The 24,914-nt window shown below is 47.7% G+C and overlaps 2 protein-coding genes and 8 non-coding genes across 10 annotated transcripts in view; all 10 read left to right on the forward strand.

Annotated features, from left to right (window-relative positions):
* Window positions 1-24,914, forward strand: part of LOC135910766 (solute carrier family 22 member 6-like) — an 81,515-nt gene that overhangs the window by 21,315 nt on the left and 35,286 nt on the right. Inside the window, exon 9 of the mRNA XM_065442852.2 lies at window positions 148-362. Coding sequence (XP_065298924.2) covers window positions 148-362 — 215 coding nt within the window. The remainder of the gene's footprint in view (window positions 1-147; window positions 363-24,914) is intronic.
* Window positions 3,966-4,049, forward strand: TRNAL-CAG (transfer RNA leucine (anticodon CAG)). Its single transcript has one exon. It is a non-coding gene; the product is annotated as a tRNA-Leu (tRNA).
* On the forward strand, window positions 9,085-9,168 carry TRNAL-CAG (transfer RNA leucine (anticodon CAG)). The gene has a single exon. It is a non-coding gene; the product is annotated as a tRNA-Leu (tRNA).
* Window positions 9,311-9,394, forward strand: TRNAL-CAG (transfer RNA leucine (anticodon CAG)). The gene has a single exon. It is a non-coding gene; the product is annotated as a tRNA-Leu (tRNA).
* On the forward strand, window positions 9,540-9,623 carry TRNAL-CAG (transfer RNA leucine (anticodon CAG)). Its single transcript has one exon. It is a non-coding gene; the product is annotated as a tRNA-Leu (tRNA).
* Window positions 14,668-14,751, forward strand: TRNAL-CAG (transfer RNA leucine (anticodon CAG)). The gene has a single exon. It is a non-coding gene; the product is annotated as a tRNA-Leu (tRNA).
* Window positions 14,893-14,976, forward strand: TRNAL-CAG (transfer RNA leucine (anticodon CAG)). The gene has a single exon. It is a non-coding gene; the product is annotated as a tRNA-Leu (tRNA).
* Window positions 18,832-19,971, forward strand: LOC139060054 (uncharacterized). Its single transcript, XM_070538815.1, has one exon. The coding sequence runs from the start codon at window positions 18,832-18,834 to the stop codon at window positions 19,969-19,971; it is 1,140 nt and encodes a 379-aa protein (XP_070394916.1).
* On the forward strand, window positions 20,087-20,170 carry TRNAL-CAG (transfer RNA leucine (anticodon CAG)). The gene has a single exon. It is a non-coding gene; the product is annotated as a tRNA-Leu (tRNA).
* On the forward strand, window positions 20,311-20,394 carry TRNAL-CAG (transfer RNA leucine (anticodon CAG)). Its single transcript has one exon. It is a non-coding gene; the product is annotated as a tRNA-Leu (tRNA).

The following is a 24,914-nucleotide window of genomic DNA, read 5'->3' on the forward strand; positions in this document are numbered from 1 at the left end:
ATTATTGTTTCCGGTCCCGACGACTTCGCTACAGCGAGGTTCTCCAGCGCAGCATTCTTCTCCCCCACTTAAAACGGAATGCACGTTTGCTCACCGTGGCGGGTCCTGATTGCGCTGGTTGCCCCCCCCCCCCTCCCCCCTTCGCAGGTTCTCGTGCAGCCTGGTGTACCTGAGCGTGGTCACGCACTTCTGGCAGCGCGCCACGCACGGAATGTTCAGGGCCAAGCATCTGGCCACCATGCGCATGGTTTCCGTGGTGACAGCCTACGTCCTCATCGAACGCTACGGGCGCCAGCGCACCTCGGTGGTCGGCCTCTTCGTCGCGGGCGTCACCTGGATGCTCACCGCATTCGTGCAGAACGGTAGGGGAAGCCGCACTGCTGTCTCCGCTAAGCAGCAGCAGCTAAGAAATATTCGCTTCAAAATAGAGTATTCCACGCTTCGGGATGCTATATTTAACGTGCTGTATTAAAAAACTAGACAGGAATAATAATAATAATAATAATAATAATAATAATAATAATAATAATAATAATAATAATAATAATAATAATAATAATAATAGTTGTTGTTGCTGCTGTTGTTGTTGTTGATGTTGATGATGATGATGATGATTTCAAATGATGTAATTATGTGGTTTACACAGGGTGTTTCAGCTAAATAGGTACAAGTATAAAAATATCAAACACATGCGTTACGCGTGTCGAATTGGCGCAGTATTGTTCTGGGCATATGGAGAACGACATGATATACATTTTTTTTAATCGGCCATGCTGGGTAATTAACAAAGATTGCTTAATTAAGTTTTTATTATTAACTATGGCGAAAAATCTTCAATGCAAAGGTCGTAGCGCTTGTTCGGAAACATCGAATTATTTCATCTATGATAACTGGGCTGCTTAATTTTTTCTAACCTTTCTTTAAAGTGCTTTCTAGCCGTTCTTTAATTTTAAGAACTACCACGTGACGGCCGCCCATGGCGCCACCCTTTTAGTGACCTCTAATGTAAGTTGAACGAATTAGCAAAATCTGCTATGGGCACAGAGATCGATTGAACAGGCTGTCGGTGACTGCGATAGACGTTAAACGACAAAAGGAGCGTACCGTTTTAAGAAAAAGGATTTCGCAGTTCCGCCCGAAAGGCGAAGCACCGATTGCATAGCAAATTAGTAGATAGCTTTGCGAAGTAAGGATAGTAGTTTTATCGGTCTTATAAACTTGTAAACGTGCGCTTAATAACTAAATTAACAATGATAGAGTATGTAAGTGGGACTCAAACAAGGACGTAGAAAAAAACACACGGAGAACAGCGCTGTCTATGCGTGTCTGCTTCTTTCTACGTCCTTGTTCAGTCGCGCTTACCCATTCTATCATGGATTCAAAGCAACTAGCCCGTCAACATGTTTTAACTAAATTAACCAGCACGGTGTCACGCGCGCACAGGTAAACATGAACACATCTTGCTCAATGACAGTGGAAAGTGTCTGTGGAAACGCTGGAGCTAGAAATCGCGGCAGCAGGTGCGAGCCAAATGACCTCCGTGCATCTGTCGCTTCAACACGAACAAAACGTCAAAAGCACAGCGCATACGAAGCTACCTGCACTACGCCCACTCTGCGATAATCGCAGATCACTTTGAAGATGAGGATCACGCGGGTACGCCCTATTAAAACATAACTATAACTGGGGAGCGACATTGCTCCACAGAGCTACCAACGCGCGGTAAAACAGGAAAGCGCCTATTTTGACGGCGCTGTGATTCGTCACACATTGCCTCCCCCGCCCCCCACCTCATCGCGCCGATCGCTGCGACTCGGCGACGACGCGACCAACTTGTCGGAATCTAGTCGTGGAGCGCCCACGACGTCGTGGCGGTCGCTGAGCGACGGAATTCGCTGTTTCACTGACTGAGAATCGCGCCATGTGAAACAGTCTAAAGGCGTCTACTACGACTTCCGCAATTCGCATGGCCAACGCCGTAGGGAGACGCCGCGGTTATCTCGACTCTGTGGAGAACGGCGAGCGAGGAAGACATCGAGAAAACCTGGCAGCTGCCGGAAAAAGAACGCCCCTCCGCCCTCGCTTGGCCCCCTTGCCTCTCGCGCCACAGGAGATGGCATGCATCCGGGTTGCGTTCATCGTTCGCCGGCTCACCCTCACACGCTTACACTCATACGGAACCTCACGCCAACGCCGACGTCGACGGCAGAAATGCGCCTGGAGTGTCCATATAATTGCTATAACAATAAAAGAACAGAGTAGGAACGCTACATCACTTTTGCGTATTTGTGAATACGCAGCGCTAAAGTACGGTTGACTCTGCTCCGCTTTCCGCTCTCGTCGTGTGCTGTAAAGGTGGCCGAACGGTCGGATGCGCTGCGTTCAGTTCGGTCTTACAGGCGTGGGTTCGAATCCCACTTCTGACGAAGGTTCTTTTCTGCTTCATTGTCCTCTTATGTAAAAGGAAAGAAGTAGGTAGCGCTTCATCTCTTTTGTGAATAGGCAACGCTAAAGTACGGTTGACTCTGTTCTGCTTTCCGCTAGCGTCGTGTCCCGTCAGGATGGCCGGGTGGTCCAAGGCGCTGCGTTCAATAACCCTGAGTATTGGCAAGATCAAACAAGAGTAACACAGATAAAAGCGAACAAGTGGAAAGGTGTACATCTGTAAATGTTTGCAATCTATTTTTTGGCGCAATAATCTGGTATGTGATCCACGTATTGCATTGATCAAGGGTAAGTATACAGAAGTTACACCGAGTCTTCGCAGTATTTGTCTGGGCTTCGAATTGGGAACGATCCAGTCGAAAGAATTTGTTCAGGTGAGTTAAAGATGGAGGTTTGTGAATGACACACCTCTTTATACGACAGGTCGTAAAGCGGTTTTTAGTTTTCCGCGACTTAAGCGATCCTTTCTTGCGCACGGTGGGCCAAGTGAGGCTCAGGAGCGTGTTACCTGGCTATGTAGTCTGTACAAAGAATATGAGTGGTCCTGTTTGTGGATTTCTTAAAGAAGTTTTTTACGTGTATGGTTCTTCTCCGTTAGATTTTCAAATGAGCACCTTTTTTCGGTGAAACGTAAAACTTTATTCAAAGATATATGCGATGTAGTTCTCCCTGTGCCAATGTACAGGGCTATATACAGTGGAGGCCAGGGGCAAGAGGTGCTTAAGCGGGTGAAAAGAATGCAAGTAACGCCAGGGACCAAGCCTCTCTTTTTTAACCTTCACACGGGTACGTTGACTGTCAAAACCTTTTAAAAGATCGTGGTTTTTTCTTACCCTGGGGCTCGCATTGCTTGATCTGTAAGAAACCATAAACTATAGACAATGTATTTATAGGTTGTTGGGCGGGTGTCTTCTTTTGGGATGAACTTCAGAAGACTATCAAAAAAGACTTTCCTTTAGATCCACAGGGTATTAGATAATTATCTATAGAAAACGATGATGGACTAGTTGCCGTTTGACCTTATTATGCTAGTTGGCCTTCACTGTCCATGGCGCGCCCGTATGGCGGGGTATCACTGCGATCCGGATGCTCGGCCTGAACGGATGCTTTTCCGAGAATGTATGTCGAGATTTGTGGAAATTCAGAAAGCGCGAGATTGTGTACCTGCGTGGCTGTCAAGGGTGGAACCCTTGACCGCGCTCAAAGAGTTCTAAACTAGTCAGCCCTGTAAGGCTGACACTTGGTGCTGGAAACTTGCAAATTTACCTTGTTGTCTCAAATGTCATTTGTCGTTTTATATAGAAGTACAAAACGGGCAATAAAAAAGAAAGGTCGCAGTCCGGTCTTCCGGGCGTGGGTTCGAATCCCACTTCTGACAGAGGGTCTTTTTTCTTCATTGTCATCTGATGTAGAAAGAAAAGAGTAGGTAGAACTTCATTTCTTTCCTTTTCCTTTTTTTGTGAATACGCAGCGCTATAGTACGGTTGACTCGCTTCCGCTTTCCGTTTCCGCCGTGTCCCGTCAGGATGGCCGAGCGGTCCAAGGCGCTGCGTTCAGGTCGCAGTCCGGTCTTCCGGGCGTGGGTTCGAATCCCACTTCTGACAGAGGTTCTTTTTTCTTCATTGTCATCTGATGTAGAAAGAAAAGAGTAGGCAGAACTTCATTTCTTTCCTTTTCCTTTTTTGTGAATACGCTGCGCTAAAGTACAGTTGACTCGCTTCCGCTTTCCGTTTTCGCCGTGTCCCGTCAGGATGGCCATTCTGCTTCCGGCAGCCGAGCTGATCGGATCGTTGAATCATGGCCTCAAGCGGGGCGGCGACAGCGGTCACTTTGGGCCGCGGAAACAGGTTCAGCAACGACGATGAAAGCGACTACCAGTTTATTTTGCCCCAACTGCCAAAAGGATGAATTGTTCTCAACACTGTCTTTTTACACGGTGATGTAAGAGCGAGGCCGTACAAGGTCGAGGATTTTCGGTATGCGCTTACGCCCACAAGCCTGCTGCCGGAAGTTGTGTGCCTCGGGGCCTACCAGGTCAATCACGTCTGGGCCGTGACCCTCAGTGACGCAGCTGCAACAAAACGCCTGCTGGCCCTGAAAGAGCTTCAGGTGAAAGGGCGTCGATGTGTCATCGTCGACCCGCAGGACCAGCAGGTGAAACTCCGGCTTCACTGGCTGCTGTACGGTGTTTCCGACGAGGACGTCCGGGCGGCATTCACAACCTTCGGCAAAGTAGAAGAGGTGAGCAGGGAGTGTTGGCACGTCCAAGGCATGGGAGACAAGACCTCGACCACCCGGACCGTGCTACTGAAGCTGAGAAGCGGCATTAAAGTGGAAGACCTGCCTCACCAGGTCCGCGTCGGCGGAGAGCTGGCATTGGTGGTCGTACCTGGGCGGCCCATGCAGTGCCTGCGCTGCCAAGGGACAGGACACGTACGCCGTGATTGCAAAATCCCCCGCCGTTCGAGATGCAGACGGTTCGGTCACGTCGATGCTGACTGCGTTAAATCTTACGCGGCCGTGACAGGACCTGCAGCGAGTGATGTTGCTGCAGAGCACGTCATGGACGCAGTCGAGACAGAAGAAGCTGCTAAGGGAGCCGGTGTGCAAGTGCCTTCATTGACGACAAATACCACGATGGTACCGGAGGTCGCTCAAGCCAAGGTTGTCGAGGGTGCTGAGCAGGTGACTGGGCCTGCACGTGTCGAGAGGGACGAAGACCCTGTTAAGGCAAGTGCTAATGAAGGCGAATGCGAGGAGACTGAGTCAGCGATGCAACAGGGCGAGGATGCAAACGACGGGGACCGGGCGGCTAGTCTCGGCGCCACCTCCAAGCGCCCCCGTGACGAGGGCGGAGACAAGGACAGCGCGGCATCCAGCACAAGTGACGGGCCACCAGCGAAGACGCCTCTTGGGAGGCGGTCGGTCTTCAAGCCGAAGCCAAATGTTCCGCCCGAGAGAAAGCCTGGTGACAAAGCACAGCAAAAGAATAACGCCGGGAAAACGGGTGGTCCCGGAGGCGGCTAGCCGAGGGCTGGTCGTGAAAGGTAAGCACCATGCTCCGGGTCTATCTCATACTTTAGTTCATAATGGCTCCTAATCCGTCGCTCACTATTGCCACACTAAACGTGAGAGGGTTGGCGGCCAAGCGTAGGCAAAGCCAAGTCCTACGGTTGGCCGCTGACCAAGACCTAGACGTTCTAGCTGTCCAGGAGACAAAGGTTGACGGAGAGGAGGAGACCGGGAGCACGGTGCGGCGTTTCATGACTAGATATTATGCGGTCGTGAGCCATGCGGTAGGGACCTCCGCCGGTTGCGTCCTGTTAAGAAGTTGCCTGGCCTTGTTGTTAAAAATGTATTTTCATGTCAAACCGGAAGGATCGTTTTTTGTGATTTTGTTTTTCGTGAATTGGAATTCAGAGTCATGTGCATATATGCACCGAATGCTATGGAAGAACGCGCTTCATTTTTTGCGAACCTTTTTCAGTATATTAGCAATGATAAGTGCATGGTTTTGTTGGGGGATTTCAATTGTGTTTTGAGGGCTCGGGATAGAGTCAATAATGCTGGTATTCGCGATAAAAGCAGTAGTGTGTTGACTAAGCTAATTAGTGATAATGAACTGGACGATGTCTGTGAGTGCCTGGAGGGGGAGCGGGAAGTCATGTACACACGATTCCAAGGTAGTAGTCATGCGTGGTTAGACCGCATATACGTATCGCAAGACATAATTCCAAAGTGCCATAGTTATTCGGTGGCACCAGTATCGTTTTCAGATCACTGCATTGTGAAATGTCATATAGGCACGGAGAGGAAAAAACAAGATTTTAATTGGGAAATATGGAAAATGAATGCCTTACTACTAAAAGACGAGCCATTTGTAGAGGCAGTACGTGAGGCCGTCAGGAAAGTAAGTGAAGAAAACAGTGAAACAATAGCAGAGAAATGGGAATACTTCAAACAAAACGTAAAAATGAAAGCTTTAGACAGATCGAGCTGCTTACGATTTGAGAAGGAAATGAAAGAAAGGGGCTTACGAAAGACACTTAAGCAGCTGATAGCGCTGGAGTGCGAAGAGCCTGGGACGTATAAGCAAGATGTAGGAGCCATTAAAGAAAAAATCGAGCAGCTTGACAAGGAACGGTATCAAGGTGCGATTGTGCGAGCAAGAGCAAATGCATTAGTAGCTGGAGAGACGCCCACTAAACGGGCGCTGGGACTCGAAAAAGCGCAAGCTCGACGGAATCATGTCGACAGAATTTTATGGAACGGCACAGTTGCCGACGATAGTAAGAGCATAGGCCGAGCGTTTCGAGAGTATTATCAGTCACTCTTTGCGTTTCAAGAAGTGAACATAGACGAGTTCAGAAGGGCCTTTCTATCTCGGATGCCGCGAGTGAGTGACGATACAAAACAACGATTGGAATGGAAAATAACAGAACGTGAAGTTGAAAAAGCGATTGATGATTTGAACCAAGGCAAATCACCTGGACCGGACGGTCTGGGCGCGTGTTTATATAAAGCTTTTAAGAAAGAACTGTCGCCGTTACTAACAGAGCTGTTTAATGATGCGTATGATAACAAAACTTTGCCGCCTTCTTTTGGAAAAGCTCATACCATACTCATCCCTAAGAGTGACCAAGTGGAGAAACGTAGGCTGGTAACATCTTACAGGCCAATATCTTTAACCAATGTTGATTATAAGGTTTTTATGAAAGTATTGGCTGCCAGACTTCAAAGCGTCATAAATGACATAGTGGCAGATCACCAAACGTGTGGTATTAAGGGAAGGTCCATTTTTTCGAATATTCACACGATGCGGTGCGTGCTGGAGTGCAGTGACGCCACCTCGGGTGGAGTCGCGGTGCTCCAGCTGGACCTCGAGAAAGCGTTTGATTGTGTCTCTCATGATATTTTGTTTGCCATATTGGATTACGTTAATGTTGGTTCCATCATAACTGAGGGAGTGGCGTTGGCGTACCATAACTGCACAACACGCTTAATTGTGAATAAATCATTGGGGGCCCCCATTAACGTCATGCGTTCTGTGCGTCAGGGCTGCCCCCTCAGTCCTCTTTTGTTTGGAATTTACATAGAAACTATGTGTTTGGCCATAATTCAAAATGATCAAATACGCGGTCATAATTTGGCAGACACAGAAGTCAAGCTCTTGGCATATGCAGATGACATCGCAGTGTGTTGTACAAGCAAACAAAGTGTAACGGAAACGATAAGCGTAGTGAAAAGTTTTTGTGGTGTGACGGGCAGTAGAGTGAACTGGGGGAAGTCCCTCGGTTTGTGGCACGGAGAGTGGTCTTCCGCCCCGGACCATTTTGCAAATGTGAACTGGATGAAAACCCCGACCAAGTATCTAGGTGTTCCCATGGAAAGTTACAAAAATAGCGACGAATACTGGACGAACCAAGCAAAAGAAACAAGAGAAAAAGACAGGTGGAAAGGCATCAACCTGTCGATTTTCGCAAAAGCAACTGTGTGTAACATGTTTTTTATCACGAAGTTGTGGTACGTCATGCAAACGTTGTACTGTTCAAGGGTAAACGTGCCAAGGTTGCACAGAGTGTTCGCGGTTTTTATCTGGGGCTCTACCTGGGAAAGGAGTAGCCGAACCAATCTGTTCCGGCACGTGAAGAAAGGAAGGCTGGGCTTGGCGCATCTCTTTGTACGCCAGCTTGTGAACAGGGTTTTGTTTTTTCGGGATGTGCGTCATCCGTTTCTGCGCACTGTATGCCAACTCAGGTTGAGAGGTGCTTTGCCGGCACTTATTGTTAGTACAGATAGTATGCCCGGAACGCTTCGTGGCTGTCTTAAAGAAGTTGCAGATAGTGTGCGCTTTCTTTCTGTGCGTTTTTCTTTTGAGTATTTATGTAACGTTAAAAAGAAAACATTGTATAAAGATATTTGCGATATTGTATTTCCAGTGCCATTGTACAGAGCGCTATACAGTGGAAGATCAGGACTGGATGTCCTTAAGCGAGTGAAAAATATGGAGGTGCCTACTGGGGTAAAGACATTCTTTTTTAAATTACACACAGGAACACTCTCAGTGAAGACATTAATGGAAGAACGTGGCTTTCTTGTACCCTGGGGCTCGCACTGCTTGATTTGCAAGCAACCAGCATGTCTTTTTGGATTGCTGGGCCGGAGTGTTCTACTGGGATGTCCTACAAAGAACAATGAAGAAGGAGTTACCGTTAAATCCGCATGGCATCAGGTACTTAGAGGTAACGAATGACGACGGAGTTCCCTTCGACCTAATAATGCTCAAGGGCCTCCATAGTTTATGGCGTGCAAGGATGTCTGGGTACTACTGCGACCCGGACGCTAGGCCTGCGCGTACATATTTCCGCGAAAGCATGTCTCGTTTCACTGAAATAAAGAAAATACAAGAATGTGTACCCGAATGGCTGTCTGGGATAGAACCTCTGACAGCATTGAAAGAATTTTAATTCGACAACGCCAGTCCTTATAGGACTGATGGCATGTATATCCTTTCAAAATGTTTTGTATTTGTTAATTGTGTATTGTAATTGTGTTCTGTATTATGTGCTTTGTGCAATGTTGAAGACGGCAATAAATAAAAAAAAGCCCGGCTAGCTCAGTCGGTAGAAAAAAAAAAAAGTCAGGATGGCCGAGCGGTCCAAGGCGCTGCGTTCAGGTCGCAGTCCGGTTTTCCGGGCGTGGGTTCGAATCTCACTTCTGACAGAGGTTCTTTTTTTCTTCATTGTCGTCTGATGTAGAAAGAAAAGAGTCGGCAGAACTTCATTGCTTTCCTCTTCCTCTTTTGTGAATACGCAGCGCTAAAGTATGGTTGACTCGCTTCCGCTTTCCGCTTTCGACGTGTCCCGTCAGGATGGCCGAGCGGTCCAAGGCGCTGCGTTCAGGTCGCAGTCCGGTTTTCCGGGCGTGGGTTCAAATCCCACTTCTGACAGAGGTTCTTTTTTTTTTCTTCATTGTCGTCTGATGTAGAAAGAAAAGAGTCGGCAGAACTTCATTGCTTTCCTCTTCCTCTTTTGTGAATACGCAGCGCTAAAGTACGGTTGACTCGCTTCCGCTTTCCGTTTTCGCCGTGTCCCGTCAGGATGGCCGAGCGGTCCAAGGCGCTGCGTTCAGGTCGCAGTCCGGTTTTCCGGGCGTGGGTTTGAATCTCACTTCTGACAGAAGTTCTTTTTTCTTCATTGTCATCTGATGTAGAAAAAAAAGAGTAGGCAGAACTTCATTTCTTTCCTCTTTTGAGAATACGCAGCGCTAAAGTACGGTTGACTCGCTTCCGCTTTCCGTTTTCGCCGTGTCCCGTCAGAATTGCCGAAGATTCCACTTCCGGCCACCGTAGTGTACGGTCGTGTAATGTCGAGCTCCCTTGGAGCGGCGAATGCGGCCCAGCAGGGCCGCGGTAACAGGACAGATGCACAGGATTCTACGGAATATGACGTTATTTTGCCACAACTGCCATCAGGTTCGTCTGTTTTAAATACTGTTTTTCTTCACGGAAGCGTTAAAGCCAGGCCGTTTCGAGCTGAGGACTTCCGAGATACATTGGATCGTCTGGAACTGCTCCCCGAGGTAGTTGCCCTGGGGGCGTTTCAGATGAATCACGTGTGGGCGGTCACCTTCAAGACTGCGGAAGGAATGAAGAAGTTGCTCGCCGTCACTGATGTGACTGTGAAGAATCACCGCTGCCTCGTGATAGATCCGAGCACCCATACTGTCCGCCTAAGGCTCTATTGGCTGCTTTACCACATACAAGATGAAGACGTGCGCGCTGCTCTTGCACCGTACGGAAAAGTGACGGACGTTTGCAGAGAGCAATGGCGAGTACCAGGACTCGGCGATAAGGGCTCCTCGACACGGACGGTTAATCTGCAGCTCAAGGGTGGCGTGACTTTGGATGACCTGCCACACCAGCTGCGAGTGTGTGGCATTACGGCCCTTGTGGTGGTGCCGGGGAGACCGCCGCTTTGCCTGCGGTGTCAGCGAACAGGGCACATTCGCCGAGACTGCCGCGTCCCACGGTGTAAGCTCTGTCGTCGGTTCGGACATGACGATAGCCAGTGCGCTAAAACCTACGCAAGCGTAGCAAGCCAAAGGAGCCGGGAGGACCCCACCGAGCACATCATGGATGAGGCGGACGCGGCGGAGGCTGCGGGAATCAAGGACAGACAACCTACGTCGGCAGCTGTTGAAACGTCCGAGAAGGAACTTGCGAAAAGTGTTGGAAGCGACCACAATGACGTGGCACCTGACCGACAGGTTACCGCTACGCCAACGTGCTCCGTCAAAGACGTCTCCGATACCACTCAAGCCTCGCCGAGTAGCGACCAAGAAGACATGGACGTCGCGAGCAGCTCGTCTGCGAAACGCCCACACACGCAAGTTTCCGAAGGTGACGAAGGGGGCAGCGGGAAGGCACAGGAGCCGCCCAGGAAAGAAAGTTCGTACCGCCGTCCTTCTTTCAAGCCAAAGCCTCACATTCCGCCGGATTCCATTCCGACGGTACCGAAGGCGCCCCCGTAATAACGAGGGTGTCGCCCAGCAATGCCTGTATGCGAGGTGAGGGACGGGCTGCAGAGTGCAATTGTAAAGTTCGGTCGCTTTTGCCGAGGAAAGAATTGTGCGCGTTCTGAGAAATGGCAGGATGTACGGGTTCACTTGAACTAGTATGCTTGTTTTTCTTCTTCTAAAAAAAAAAGGAAATGGCTTCAAAATCTCTAATAGCGCTACGCATTGGTACGCTCAATGTCCGAGGCCTGGGCGCCAAAAGGAGGTAGTACCAGGTCAGCCGGTTACTGCAAGAAAATGATTTAGATATAGTCGCTCTACAGGAAACAAAAATTGAAAGTGAAGAGCGCACCGACCGAATGGTTCAAACATTTAGAGCGCGGTACAGTGCGTGCGTTTCACATGCTGTCGGCAGTTCCGGTGGGTGTGTTTTGTTGTTGCGGAAATCTTTAAAAATTGTACCGCAATCTGTATTTGTTTGTGATGAAGGTCGAATGATTGTGTGTGACTTTTCGCTCTGGGATTTGGAATGGCGGGCAATTTGCATATACGCCCCAAATAATGAAAGAGAACGCCGTGACTTTTTTGGAAAACGTGATGTCTATTTGAAATCTGAGCGCTATATTATATTGCTGGGAGACTTCAATTGTGTTTGTTCTTCTGACGACCGGAATAACAACTTGCTTGTACGCGATCAAAGTGCAGGTTTCTTGCTCGCAGCAACCCGAGAGCGTGAATTAGAAGATGTTGGTACGGCGTTTTGCAGTGGAAAGCAGACTGTGTTCACGCATTTCCAACGGGGCAGTCACGCGAGATTAGATCGAGCTTATATATCAGCGAGACTGGTTCCGTTGTGTAGAAGCTATGACGTGAGGCACGTATCCTTCAGCGACCACAGTCTTGTAATGTTCTCGCTCGGCAAGAGAAATGAAAACCGCCCTTTTAATTGGTGCTTATGGAAATTCAACGTCAAACTTCTGGACGACGCAACCTTTCTCGCGTTTATAAAAGAACATATACGAGAGATGCTTGCTAGTGAATCCGCGGGGTTTATAGCGATGTGGGAAGAGTTTAAACAGGAATTTAAAATAACAGCCATTGAAAGAGCCTCTGTGTTACGCTACAATGAAAAAAGAAAAGAAAATGAATTGCGAAATAAGCTTAACGTATTGTTGTCGATAAAATGCCCACAGCCAGAAGAGTTGTCAACAGAGATAAGGAATATAAAAAATGAGCTTGAAATCATTGATGTCAAGAGATATAGGGGGTCAGTGATACGTGCGCGCTCAGAGCATTTGTGGCTCGGGGAAACGCCCACAAGGCGCGCTTTGGGCGAAGAGAAAAGATACGCATCGCAAAATGAAATAAAAGAAATTGAATACGGCAACGTGCGTAGTAGCGATAGTAATACAATACAGCGTGCCTTCTTCGAACACTACAGAGAGTTGTTAAGCTGCAAAGGAGCGGTAGAAGCTGGCTTTGATAGCGAATACTTGCCTTTAATGCCGAGGCTAGATGATGACGTCAAGACAGTCCTCGAGGAACCGATTACGTTGAATGAGATCGAAACCGCAATTGATGAACTCAAACCTGGAAAGGCGCCAGGACCTGATGGCATAGGCGCAGCTTTCTACAAGGCATTTAAGCATGAACTAGCAGTCATTTTACACCGTATTCTAGCCGAGGCTTATAAAGTAAAATACATGCCGCCTTCTTTCCGGAAAACCCATACAGTGCTGATCCCGAAATGCGATGACCCTGTAAAGCTGCTCTCAGTACGGTCGTATCGCCCCATAACTTTATCCAATGTAGATTATAAGATATTCATGAAAGTGTTAGTAAGAAGGTTGCAATCAGTGATGACATCAATAGTAGGCCCACACCAAACTTGTGGCGTAAGAGGCCGCTCGAGACTTAATAACATACATGTGGCAAGAAGTATTCTGGAGTGTTGCGATGCCTGGGAAGGAAGAGTTGCTATGATGCAACTAGACATGGAGAAGGCCTTCGACCGTGTTGTGCACAGTGTGCTCTTTTCTATTCTAGAGCACGTGAATGTTGGAAACATTATATTAGAAGGCTTAAAACTGTCTTACGAAGGGTGTAGCACTAACTTATTAGTGAATAAACAACTCTCTGGTAATATTAACTTATGTAGAAGCATAAAACAAGGATGCCCAGCTTCGTCACTTCTCTTCGCAATTTACTTGGAGCCTTTTTGCTTAAAAGTTATACACAATGAGAAAATACGCGGTTTCCGTTTAATGGGCAGTGAAGTCAAAATTCTCTCGTATGCGGATGATGTAGCCGTCTTTTGTGGGGATAAAGAAAGTGTCCGTGAAACTGTTAAACAAGCTCGAACGTATTGCAAAATGTCTGGAAGCGCTGTTAACTGGGAGAAGTGCGCCGGTTTTTGGCATGGCAGCTGAGATGAGAAGCCCGATGTCTTTGAAAATTTACAGTGGACAGTCTCTCCTACAAAATATCTAGGAGCACCTTTAAACTGGTATGATGAGCCTGCAGAATACTGGAGCGAAGAAGCTGAGAGAATGCGCCAGAAAACTACGAAATGGGGCGGAAAAAATTTATCCATATTTACCAGGTCAACTATTTGCAATACGTTCCTTGTTGCGCGAATTTGGTATGTGTTGCAGGTGCTCGCTATGTCACGAACTAGTGCGCAGAAATTGCATAGAATTCTTGCAACGTTTGTATGGAATTCAACATGGGAACGCACAAGTCGTCTCAACTTATTTCACTCACTGAAAGCAGGAGGGCTCGGCTTAGCTCATCTTTTTCTGAGGCAGATTGTCTCAAGGTTTATTTTCTTGCGGGACCAGCATGACCCATTTTTGCGAGCAGTGCTTCAAGTGAGACTGCAGAATGCTCTCCCCGAGTTTATTGTGTCATCGTGTGGCGTTACTGGAAGCGGCTTGTGCGGGTATCTACGCGAAGTTGTAAGTGCCTTCAAGATTCTTCGAGTACGTTTCTCTTTTGATTATCTCATTATAGTATCAAAGAAACAATTGTACAAAGATCTCCGTGACGTGATGCTTCCAGTACCTTTATATCGAGCCATTTTTTCTGTCGGTCCGGGTAAGGATGTTTTAAAGAGAGTTAAAAAAATGCCCGTTCGGTCGTCTGTGAAAACTTTCTTTTTCCAACTCCATAGTGGCACGCTCCCAGTCAAACCCTGGCTGCAGGAAAAGGGCTTTTTTCTTCTCTGGTCAGTTGATTGCATTTTATGCCGCAAGCCAGAAACAGTAACACATATATTCCTAGACTGTTTAGATTCAATTTTTCATTGGGACGTCCTCCAGAGAACGCTGAAAAAATTTTTGCCCCTCACACCATATGGAATTAACTTTCTTGCGGTTAACAATGACGGGGGTGTGCCCTATGACATGTTCATGGTATTAAGCATGCATAGCATGTGGAAAACAAGAATGGCTGTCAGACATGCAGATCCTATTGTAAGATCGGTAAGAGAAAACTTCATTGAAAGCATTGCCTATATCCGAGATGTGTACCAGTCCCAGGACGAACAGCCAACATGGTATCCTGTACTTAATGACCTAGTGTCATTAAAACGTTTTTAGCAATGTCGCGTCAACAAGCTACTGGTTGGCGCTTTTAACTTTTTTGTGTTGGTTTCTCTGTTTTGTGTTGTCACATTGGAAATAAAGAAAAAAAAACAAAAAAAACGTCAGGATGGCCGAGCGGTCCAAGGCGCTGCGTTCAGGTCGCAGTCCGGTGTTCCGGGCGTGGGTTCGAATCCCACTTCTGACAGAGGTTCTTTTTTCTTCATTGTCATCTGATGTAGATAAAAAAGAGTAGGCAGAACTTCATTTCTTTCCTCTTCCTCTTTTGTGAATACGCAGCGCTAAAGTACGGTTGACTCGCTTCCGCTTTCCGTTTTCGCCGTGTCCCGTCAGGATGGCCGAGCGGTCCAAGGCGCTGCGTTCAGGTCGCAGTCCGGTTTTCCGGGCGTGGGTTCGAATCTCACTTCTGACAGAGGTTCTTTTTTCTTCATTGTCATCTGATGTAGAAAAAAAAGAGTAGGCAGAACTTCATTTCTTTCCTCTTCCTCTTTTGAGAATACGCAGCGCTAAAGTACGGTTGACTCGCTTCCGCTTTCTGTTTCCGCCGTGTCCCGTCAGGATGGCCGATTCCACTTCCGGCCACCGCCGTGAACGGTCGAGGAATGTTTCGCTCCTCTGGGGCGGTGTCAGCGGCTATGTCTAGCCGTGGAAACCGGAATGCAGCCAGTGCCAACCAGGATTATGAAATTATTTTACCTGCTCTACCAACCGGTCGTATTGTTTTAAACACTGTATTTTTTCATGCGGATGTTCGTGGAAGGCCCTACCGTGTCGAAGATATTCGTGATGCACTGGGTGCTTTGGCAATGCTCCCTGACGTTGAAGCGTTAGGGGCATACCAAATGAACCATGTGTGGGCGGTCACGCTGAAGACTACGGAGGCGAAGAATAGGTTGCTTTCTGCAACTGAAGTGATCGTGAAGGAGCGCCGTTGTCTCGTCGTAGATCCAAACAACCAAGATGTTCGTATAAAGCTGCATTGGGTCCTTCACTATGTGGACGACGAAGACATACGGACCGCGTTTGCACCCTACGGAAAAGTCACCGAAGTCGCAAGAGAGCGATGGCGAACGGAAGGGTTATCGGACAAAGGCTCTACTACGCGTATTATCAGTCTTCAGCTCAAGGCAGGCTACACGAAGGAAGACATCCCACATCAACTACGAGTGGCAGGCGACCTGAGATTGGTCGTGGTGGCTGGAAGAGCTCCGCTCTGACTACGGTGTAAAGGGACTGGCCACATACGACGCGAATGTCGTGCTCCTCGGTGCGCGTGTTGCAGACGTTTTGGCCACGCTGAGGAAGAGTGCGTGAAGACTTATGCGAAGGTCACAGGCCGATCTGCGTGGGACGACAACGCAGAGCTACAAATGGACGAATCGGAAGCTGAGGATGTTTATACCAGCAAGACCAGAGAACCCGAACAAGAGGAAACGCCCCCTTCGTCGCTTTCACCCAACGTCAACAAAGAGGAAGAGGATAACGGTGAGCAAGTTGTACAACCTGCACTGCCTCCCGCGACGAATACCAGTGCGTCCAACAGTTCAGGGAAAAAACCCATCAAGAGTCAGTCAACGCCTCTAGAGAAATCCGAAGATGTCAACATGAAGGATTCGAGGACCGGTGCAGGGAAGAGAACACGCGAGGAAACAGCAGCAGCGAACGCGGCCTCAAACGAGCCCACTGCCAGCGAGCCACCCCCTAAAGCGGCCCAAGGACGCCGCACGAGCTTCAAGCCAAAGCCCAACGTACCAATAGACCGTCATTTTCCAGGGGGCACGTAGCCCCCTGTTTGAGTGAAGCCTGGGTCAGCCTCCTGGTTCCGACGCTACACATGCTAAAAGTGGGCGAGGACAAGCTAAGGGGCTGGTACCCCAGTTCCTTCTTTCTGAGGCACTCATGGTGTGTTTGCACGTGGCAACTGAAGATAGAAAAGCCTCCAGTCAAAATTTTCAGCCTCGCACAGAACAAGGTGAGCGCCATGCGACCTGTTTGATTATTCTCATAAATGGCAGTAAAACTTGACGCACCGCTTAGCATAGGCACGTTAAACGTGCGGGGCCTTTCTGCAAGGCGTCGACAGTACCAAGTAAGCCGTCTTTTACTGGAAAATGACCTTGACATCGTAGCAATTCAAGAAACTAAAGTCGAAAGCCAAGATCAAACAGATCGCATGGTAGAACCTTTTACTGGACGCTACTATGTATGCGTATGTCACGCAGTAGGTTCGTCCGGAGGGTGTGCCTTGTTGCTACGCAGCTCCCTGGGAATTGTAGTAGAGACCGTGACTGTGTGTAAAACTGGGCGGTTAGTTGTATGTGATTTTCTTTTCTCTGCTTTGAAGTGGCGGGCAATATGTTTGTACGCGCCTAACAAAGAAACGGAGCGCTCAGCTTTTTTTGAAAGCCTTGGACCCTTTTTAAACTCGGAAAGACTGATTCTAATGCTTGGTGATTTTAACTGTGTGTGTGCTTCTGCTGATAGAATAAAGAACGAACCAGTACGCGATAATAGTGCCATGAAATTAAGCGCAATAGTTCAGGATCACTGCCTAGAAGATATCGGTCATATTGCAGCTGGCGGAAAACGGCCACAGTTCACTCATTTCCAACGCACAAGCCATGCACGCTTGGACAGATTATACGTATCTGCAAATATAGTGCCGCTGTGCCAAGATTATAACGTAAAACATGTTTCATTCAGTGATCACAGTTTGGTTATGGTTTCCTTAGGAGCAAAGCACAAAGGGTCGTCATTCAGTTGGACACTTTGGAAGTTTAATGATAAGCTTCTGGACGATGATAGCCTTGTAAGCAAATCAAAAGAATGCATAGAAAGACTACTGTCTAAAACGGATAGTTTTATCGCTGAATGGGAGCTGTTCAAGCAAGAGATTAAGATTATTGCAATCGAGAGGGCATGCGCACTACGCCGCAGTGAAAGAAACGAAGAAAATGTGCTCCGTAGTCAATTAGACTATTTGCTGAACGCAGAAAGCGCACAACCAGGGGCATTAAATAATGAAATTAAAGATGTCAAAAACAAACTGGAAGCAATAGATGTCGAAAGATACAAGGGAGCCATTGTTCGCGCTCGTGGTGAAAGACTGTGGTTGGGAGAAACGCCTACTAAGCGCTCGCTAGCGGATGAGAAAAGTTATGCCGCCAAAAATGAAATAAAAGAAATACAGTACGAGGGCGTTATTACAAAAGACAAACAGATAATTGAACTTGCTTTTGTAGAGTACTTTAAAAATCTGTTAGGACATAACATTGATATTGCAACTGGCTTTGAACATGAGTACCTTCACTTAATGCCAAGGTTAGATGATGACGTGAAGACCCGCCTTGAAGCAGATATCACCGTACGCGAAATTGAAGACGCAATTGATGAGTTATCCGTAGGCAAATCTCCAGGCCCGGATGGTTTAAGCAGTTGGTTTTACAAAGCTTTTAAAGTAGATCTGGCAAAAGCCCTGCATCATGTAATAACCGAAGCATATAATGAAAATGCAGTGCCCCTATCTTTCAACTGTTCTCACGTTGTATTAATACCCAAGACAGATGACCCAGTCAAACTTCTATCGGTCTCGTCCTATCGACCGATAAGCTTAAGCAATGTAGATTACAAAATATATATGAAAGTACTGGCAAAAAGATTACAAACCGTGATCACAGTTTTGGTAGGACCCCACCAGACATGTGGGATCAGGGGACGCTCGATATTTACTAACATTCACGTTACCAGAAGTGTACTTGAATACTGCGATGACTTTTCAGAACGGGTAGCAATGTTACAGCTTGATCTAGAAAAAGCTTTCGATCGTGTATCACATCAAATTCTATTTAGTCTTTTGGAATATACTAATGTTGGATCTGTGATTGCGACTGGTGTGAAAATGTGTTACACTCACAGTTCAGCTAGCATAATCGTAAACAAAAGTGTCAGCGAAAGTTTCAAAGTTAAGTGTAGTATTCGGCAAGGGTGTCCATTATCATCATTATTGTTTGAAATTTTTCTCGAACCTTTCTGCTTAAAAATTCTTAATAATGACACAATACATGGTTTCAAATTACTCGCAAGTGAAGTTAAAATACTGTGTTATGCTGACGACATAGCAGTCTTCTGTGGCGATAAGGAAAGCGTTAAGGAGACCGTTAAAGAAGCAGAACTTTTTTGCTCGCTCACAGGCAGTATGATAAATTGGAACAAATGCTTAGGCTTCTGGCATGGGCCGTGGGAAAACACATTAGATTATTTTGCTAACATGAAATGGACCGTGACACCTGTCAAATATCTCGGAGTGCCCTTAGAACATTATCGCGATACCACGCAATACTGGAACGAGGAAACCAAACGTGTTAGGGAGCAAACCGATAAATGGGGTGGGCGGGATTTCTCCGTTTTCGCGCGTGCTACAGTTTGCAATGTGTTTTTAGTCGCGAAAGTGTGGTACGTTCTTCAAGTGCTTTGTATGTCTCGTACCAACGTGCAGAAGTTGCACATAGTCTTTGCAGTGTTCGTGTGGCGTTCAACATGGGAAAGATGCCGCAGAACTAATTTATTTCGATCAGTCCGAAGCGGCGGACTCAGTTTATGTCATTTATTTCTCAAACAAGTTGTGTCAAGATTTATTTTTTTGCGCGACCAAAATAACGGATTTCTGCGAACAATTTTACAATTGCGAATGAGTGATGTAATTCCTGAATATGTTGTATCAAATGTCACAAAAAAAGGGAGTATTCGCGGCTTTCTTCGTGAGGTCGTTATGTCTTTTCGAATGCTAAAAGTGAGATTCTCAATGGAGTACCTAAGTAATGTACCAAAAAAGCGTTTATACAGGGATCTGATTGATATTATGTTGCCAGTGCCCATATATCGTGCCATGTATTGTGTAGGCTCGGAAGGAGACGTGTTGAAACGTGTTAAAAGAATGGCAGTCCGCTCCTCAGTTAAGACGTTCCTCTTTCAGCTCCATACCAATACCTTGCCTGTCAAACCGTGGTTGCAAGAGAGAGGACTGTTCGTACCGTGGTCAGTTAATTGTCTCATTTGTTCAAAGCCTGAGACAATCGAACACATTTTCTTAGAGTGCAGGGATGCAATATTCCACTGGGATGTTTTACAGAGAACACTGAAAAAAGAACTCCCCATATCACCCTACGGTATCCGCTTTCTCCCAGTTGAAAATGAAAACGACGTGCCCTATGACATGATCATGACGCTGAGCCTACACAGCATATGGAAAACACGAATGGCCGTACGAAATGCTGATGTGGACGCCAAACCAGCCAGACAATATTTTATTGAAAGTGTTTCACAAATAAGAGACGTGTATAAATCTCAGGCTGAACCACCAGAGTGGTTACCTGTACTGGAAACCCTGGTGACCTTAAAGCGTTTTTGACACGAGAATTTCAAGAAGTGTGTGTAATGACTATGTAACAGTTTGTTTTGTTCTTACTTAGGTGTGGTCAATGTCCTGTATCTGTGATTATCCGGCAATAAAGAAAAAAAAAACCGTCAGGATGGCCGAGCGGTCCAAGGCGCTGCGTTCAGGTCGCAGTCCGGTTTTCCGGGCGTGGGTTCGAATCCCACTTCTGACAGAGGTTCTTTTTTCTTCATTGTCATCTGATGTAGAAAAAAAGAGTAGGCAGAACTTCATTTCTTTCCTCTTCCTCTTTTGTGAATACGCAGCGCTAAAGTACCGTCGACTCGCTTCCGCTTTCCGTTTTCGACGTGTCCCGTCAGGATGGCCGAGCGGTTCAAGGCGCTGCGTTCAGGTCGTAGTCCGGTTTTCCGGGCGTGGGTTCGAATCCCACTTCTGACAGAGGTTCTTTTTTCTTCATTGTCGTCTGATGTAGAAAGAATAGAGTCGGCAGAACTTCATTGCTTTCCTCTTCCTCTTTTGTGAATACGCAGCGCTAAAGTACGGTTGACTCGCTTCTGCTTTCCGCTTTCGACGTGTCCCGTCAGGATGGCCGAGCGGTTCTGCTTCCGGCAGCCGAGCTGAGCGGTCAGCAGAATCATGGGCTCCAGTGGAGCAGCGACAGCGGCCACTTTTGGCCGCGGAAACAGGCTCGCCGATGATAAGGATTACGCTTTTATTTTGCCGCAGCTTCCTAAAGGACAACTGGTGATTAACACCGTCTTTTTGCACGGTGATGTACGTGCGAGGCCGTACAAGGTGGAGCATTTCAGGGATGCCCTTCTGCCGACGGGCCTGCTGCCGGATGTGGTATGCATAGGGGCGTACCAAATCAATCACGTCTGGGCAGTGACCCTCTGCGATGCAACTGCAACAAAAAGGCTGCTTGCCCTGAAGGAACTTCAAGTGAAGGGACGACGGTGCCTCATCGTTGACCCGCAGGACCAACAGGTGAAGCTTAGGCTTCACTGGCTGCTCTACGGCGTTGCCGACGAGGACGTCCGGACGGCTTTCGCGGCTTTCGGCAAGGTGGAGGAGGTGAGCCGGGAACGGTGGCGCGTTGAAGGCATGGGAACCAAGACCTCAACCACCAGGACCGTACTTCTCAAGCTGAAGGCCAGCATGAAGGTGGAAGACCTCCCACATCAGATCCGCGTCGGTGGAGAGTTAGCCTTGGTCGTCGTACCCGGTCGACCGATGCAGTGCCTGCGCTGCCACGGCACGGGACACGTCCGCCGTGAGTGCAGAGTACCGCGTTGTACCCGGTGCAGACGTTTCGGCCACGTGGACGCTGAATGCGTGAAGTCCTATGCCGCTGTGACAGGCCCACCAGCGAATGATGTTGCGGCAGAGCACCTCATGGACGTGGCCGAGGCGGAGGACGCGGCTAAAGGAACCGGTGACATGGTGTCGACAGAGACAAGTAGTGGGACGACGACTCTGGAGGTGGACGGCAACGCGGCTGAGGCTACCCAGAAACCGAGTAGGGCGGATCTGGATGCTACGACCCAGGGGCAGGCGACGGGAAGCGTCAGTGAAGACGCAACTGACGACGCGACCGCAATGCAGCAGGACGAGGGCGTCTACGACGACGACCGTACTGGGGCTCTTGCTGCCTCCGTCAAGCGCACCCACGACCAGACGAAGGACCGCGAGGATCGGGCAACCAGCACCAGTGAGGGACCGCCGACGAAGACGCCTCATGGGAGGCGGATGGGCTACAAGCCAAAGCCCAATGTACCGCCTGAAAGGAAGCCTGCCGACAAAGCGGCCACGTCTAAGGACACCAACAAACCGGGAGGTCCCGGAGGCGGCTAGCCGAGGGCTAGTCGTGAACGGTAAGCACCATGCTCCGGGCCTACTTTTTTTTCCTTAGTTAAGATGGATCTCTTACCGTCACTTACTATCGCCACGTTAAACGTGACAGGGTTGGCGGCTAGTCGTAGGCAAAGTCAGGTCCTACGGTTGGTCACTGACCATGACATAGACGTACTAGCCGTCCAGGAGACCAAGGTTGACGGAGAGGAGGTGACCGGGAGCATGGTGCGGCGTTTCACGACTAGATATTATGCGGTCGTGAGTCACGCGGTAGGGACGTCCGCCGGTTGTGTTCTGTTTGTAAAGAAGTTACCTGATCTTGTTGTTCAAAGTGTATTTTCATGCCAGTCTGGAAGGATTGTTTTTTGTGATTTTGTTTATCGTGAAATTGAATTTCGAGTCATGTGCATATATGCGCCGAATTCTGTAGAAGAGCGCACCTTATTTTTTGAGAACCTTTTTCAGTATATTTGCAGCGATGAGTGCATGATTTTGTTGGGGGATTTTAATTGTGTTTTGAGTGCTCGGGATAGAGCCAATAATGCCGGTATTCGTGATAGAAGCAGCAGTGTGTTGACTAAACTAATACGTGAAAATGAACTGGACGATGTTTGCGAGTGTCTGGAGGGGGAGCGGGAAGTAATGTACACGCGATTTCAAGGTATCAGTCACGCGAGGTTAGACCGCATGTACATATCGCAAGACATGATTCCAAAGTGCCATAGTTATTCTGTGGCACCAGTATCGTTCTCAGATCACTGCTTGGTGAAATGTAACATAGGCACGGAGAAGAGGAGAGAATCTTTTAATTGGGGCCTATGGAAAATGAACGCCTTACTACTAAAAGACCAACCATTTGTAGAGGCAGTACATGAGGCCGTTAGGGAGGTTTATGAGGATAATAGTTAAACAACAGCAGAGAAATGGGAAGGGTTGAAACAAAACGTAAAAATGAAAGCCTGTGAAAGATCGAGCTGCCTAAATTTTGTGAAGGAAATGAAAGAAAAGAGCTTGCGAAAGACACTTAAGCAGCTGATAGCGCTTGAGTGCGAAGAGCCAGGGGCGTATAAACAAGATGTGCGAACCATTAAAGAAAAAATCGAGCAGCACGACAAAGAGCGGTATCAAGGTGCGATTGTGCGCGCAAGAACAAATGCATTAGTAGCTGGAGAGACGCCCACTAAAAGGGCGCTTGGACTTGAAAAAGCGCAAGGTCGAATGAATCACGTCGATAAGATTCTATGGAATGGCACAACTGCCGACGACAGTGAGAGTATAGGCCAAGCGTTTTCCGAGTATTACCAGTCCCTCTTTGCGTTTCAAGAAGCGAATGTAGACGAGTTCAAAAAGGTCTTCCTCGGTCGCATGCCGCGATTGAGTGACGACACAAAAGAACGATTAGAAGAGAAAATAACAGAAAGCGAAGTTGAAAAGGCAATTGAGGATTTGAATCAAGGCAAATCACCTGGACCTGACGGCCTGGGCGCTTGTTTATATAAAGCTTTCAAGAAGGAACTGTCACCGTTGCTAGCACGGCTGTTTAATGATGCGTATGAGAACAAAGCGTTGCCACCTTCTTTTGGCAAAGCGCATACCATACTCCTCCCTAAGAGTGATCAAGTGGAGAAACTTAGGCTGGTGACATCTTACAGGCCGATATCTTTAACCAATGTAGATTATAAAATTTTCATGAAGGTTTTGGCAGCCAGACTTCAAAGTGTAATAAAGGAAATTGTCGCAAATCACCAAACGTGTGGGATCAAAGGAAGGTCGATTTTTTCGAATATTCACACGATGCGGTGCGTGCTCGAGTGCTGCGACGTCAACTTGGGCGGAGTCACAGTGCTTCAGCTCGACCTCGAGAAAGCCTTCGATTGTGTCTCGCATGGTATTTTGTTTGCCATTTTAGATCACATTAATACTGGTTCCATCATGGCTGAGGGAGTGGCGTTGGCGTATCAGAACTGCACAACACGCTTAATTGTGAATAAATCATTGGGGGCCCCCATTAACGTCATGCGTTCTGTGCGTCAGGGCTGCCCCCTCAGTCCTCTTTTGTTTGGAATTTACATAGAAACTATGTGTTTGGCCATAATTCAAAATGATCAAATACGCGGTCATAATTTGGCAGACACAGAAGTCAAGCTCTTGGCATATGCAGATGACATCGCAGTGTGTTGTACAAGCAAACAAAGTGTAACGGAAACGATAAGCGTAGTGAAAAGTTTTTGTGGTGTGACGGGCAGTAGAGTGAACTGGGGGAAGTCCCTCGGTTTGTGGCACGGAGAGTGGTCTTCCGCCCCGGACCATTTTGCAAATGTGAACTGGATGAAAACCCCGACCAAGTATCTAGGTGTTCCCATGGAAAGTTACAAAAATAGCGACGAATACTGGACGAACCAAGCAAAAGAAACAAGAGAAAAAGACAGGTGGAAAGGCATCAACCTGTCGATTTTCGCAAAAGCAACTGTGTGTAACATGTTTTTTATCACGAAGTTGTGGTACGTCATGCAAACGTTGTACTGTTCAAGGGTAAACGTGCCAAGGTTGCACAGAGTGTTCGCGGTTTTTATCTGGGGCTCTACCTGGGAAAGGAGTAGCCGAACCAATCTGTTCAGGCACGTGAAGGAAGGGGGGCTGGGCTTGGCGCATCTTTTTGTTCGACAGCTTGTCAACCGCTTTTTGTTTTTTCGCGATGTGCGCGATCCTTTTTTGCGCACCGTATGTCAGCTCAGGTTGAGCGACGCATTGCCTGCATATGTTGTCAGTACGGCAAGCATGACCGGAACACTGCGTGGTTATTTTAAGGAAGTGGCCGACAGTGTGCGTTTCCTTTCAGTTCGTTTTTCAAACGATTATCTGTGTCACGTGAAAAGGAAAACACTGTATAAAGATGTGTGCGACATTGTGTTTCCTGTGCCGTTATACAGAGCCATATACAGTGGAGGGCCAGGACAAGACGTTCTTAAACGGGTGAAACGAATGCAGGTGCCACCAGGGGTTAAAACCTTCTTTTTTAAGCTCCACACAGGAACGCTCTCTGTGAAGACTTTTGTCGAAGAACGAGGCTGTCTTGTGCCGTGGGGATCCCACTGCTTGATCTG

Source organism: Dermacentor albipictus, chromosome 5 (genome assembly GCF_038994185.2).
Source record: "Dermacentor albipictus isolate Rhodes 1998 colony chromosome 5, USDA_Dalb.pri_finalv2, whole genome shotgun sequence".
Taxonomy (NCBI): domain Eukaryota; kingdom Metazoa; phylum Arthropoda; class Arachnida; order Ixodida; family Ixodidae; genus Dermacentor; species Dermacentor albipictus.

Excerpts from the sequence above, each read along its gene's own strand:
- LOC139060054 (XM_070538815.1), top strand. The coding sequence starts at position 18,832 with ATGAAATGGACCGTGACACCTGTCAAATATCTCGGAGTGCCCTTAGAA.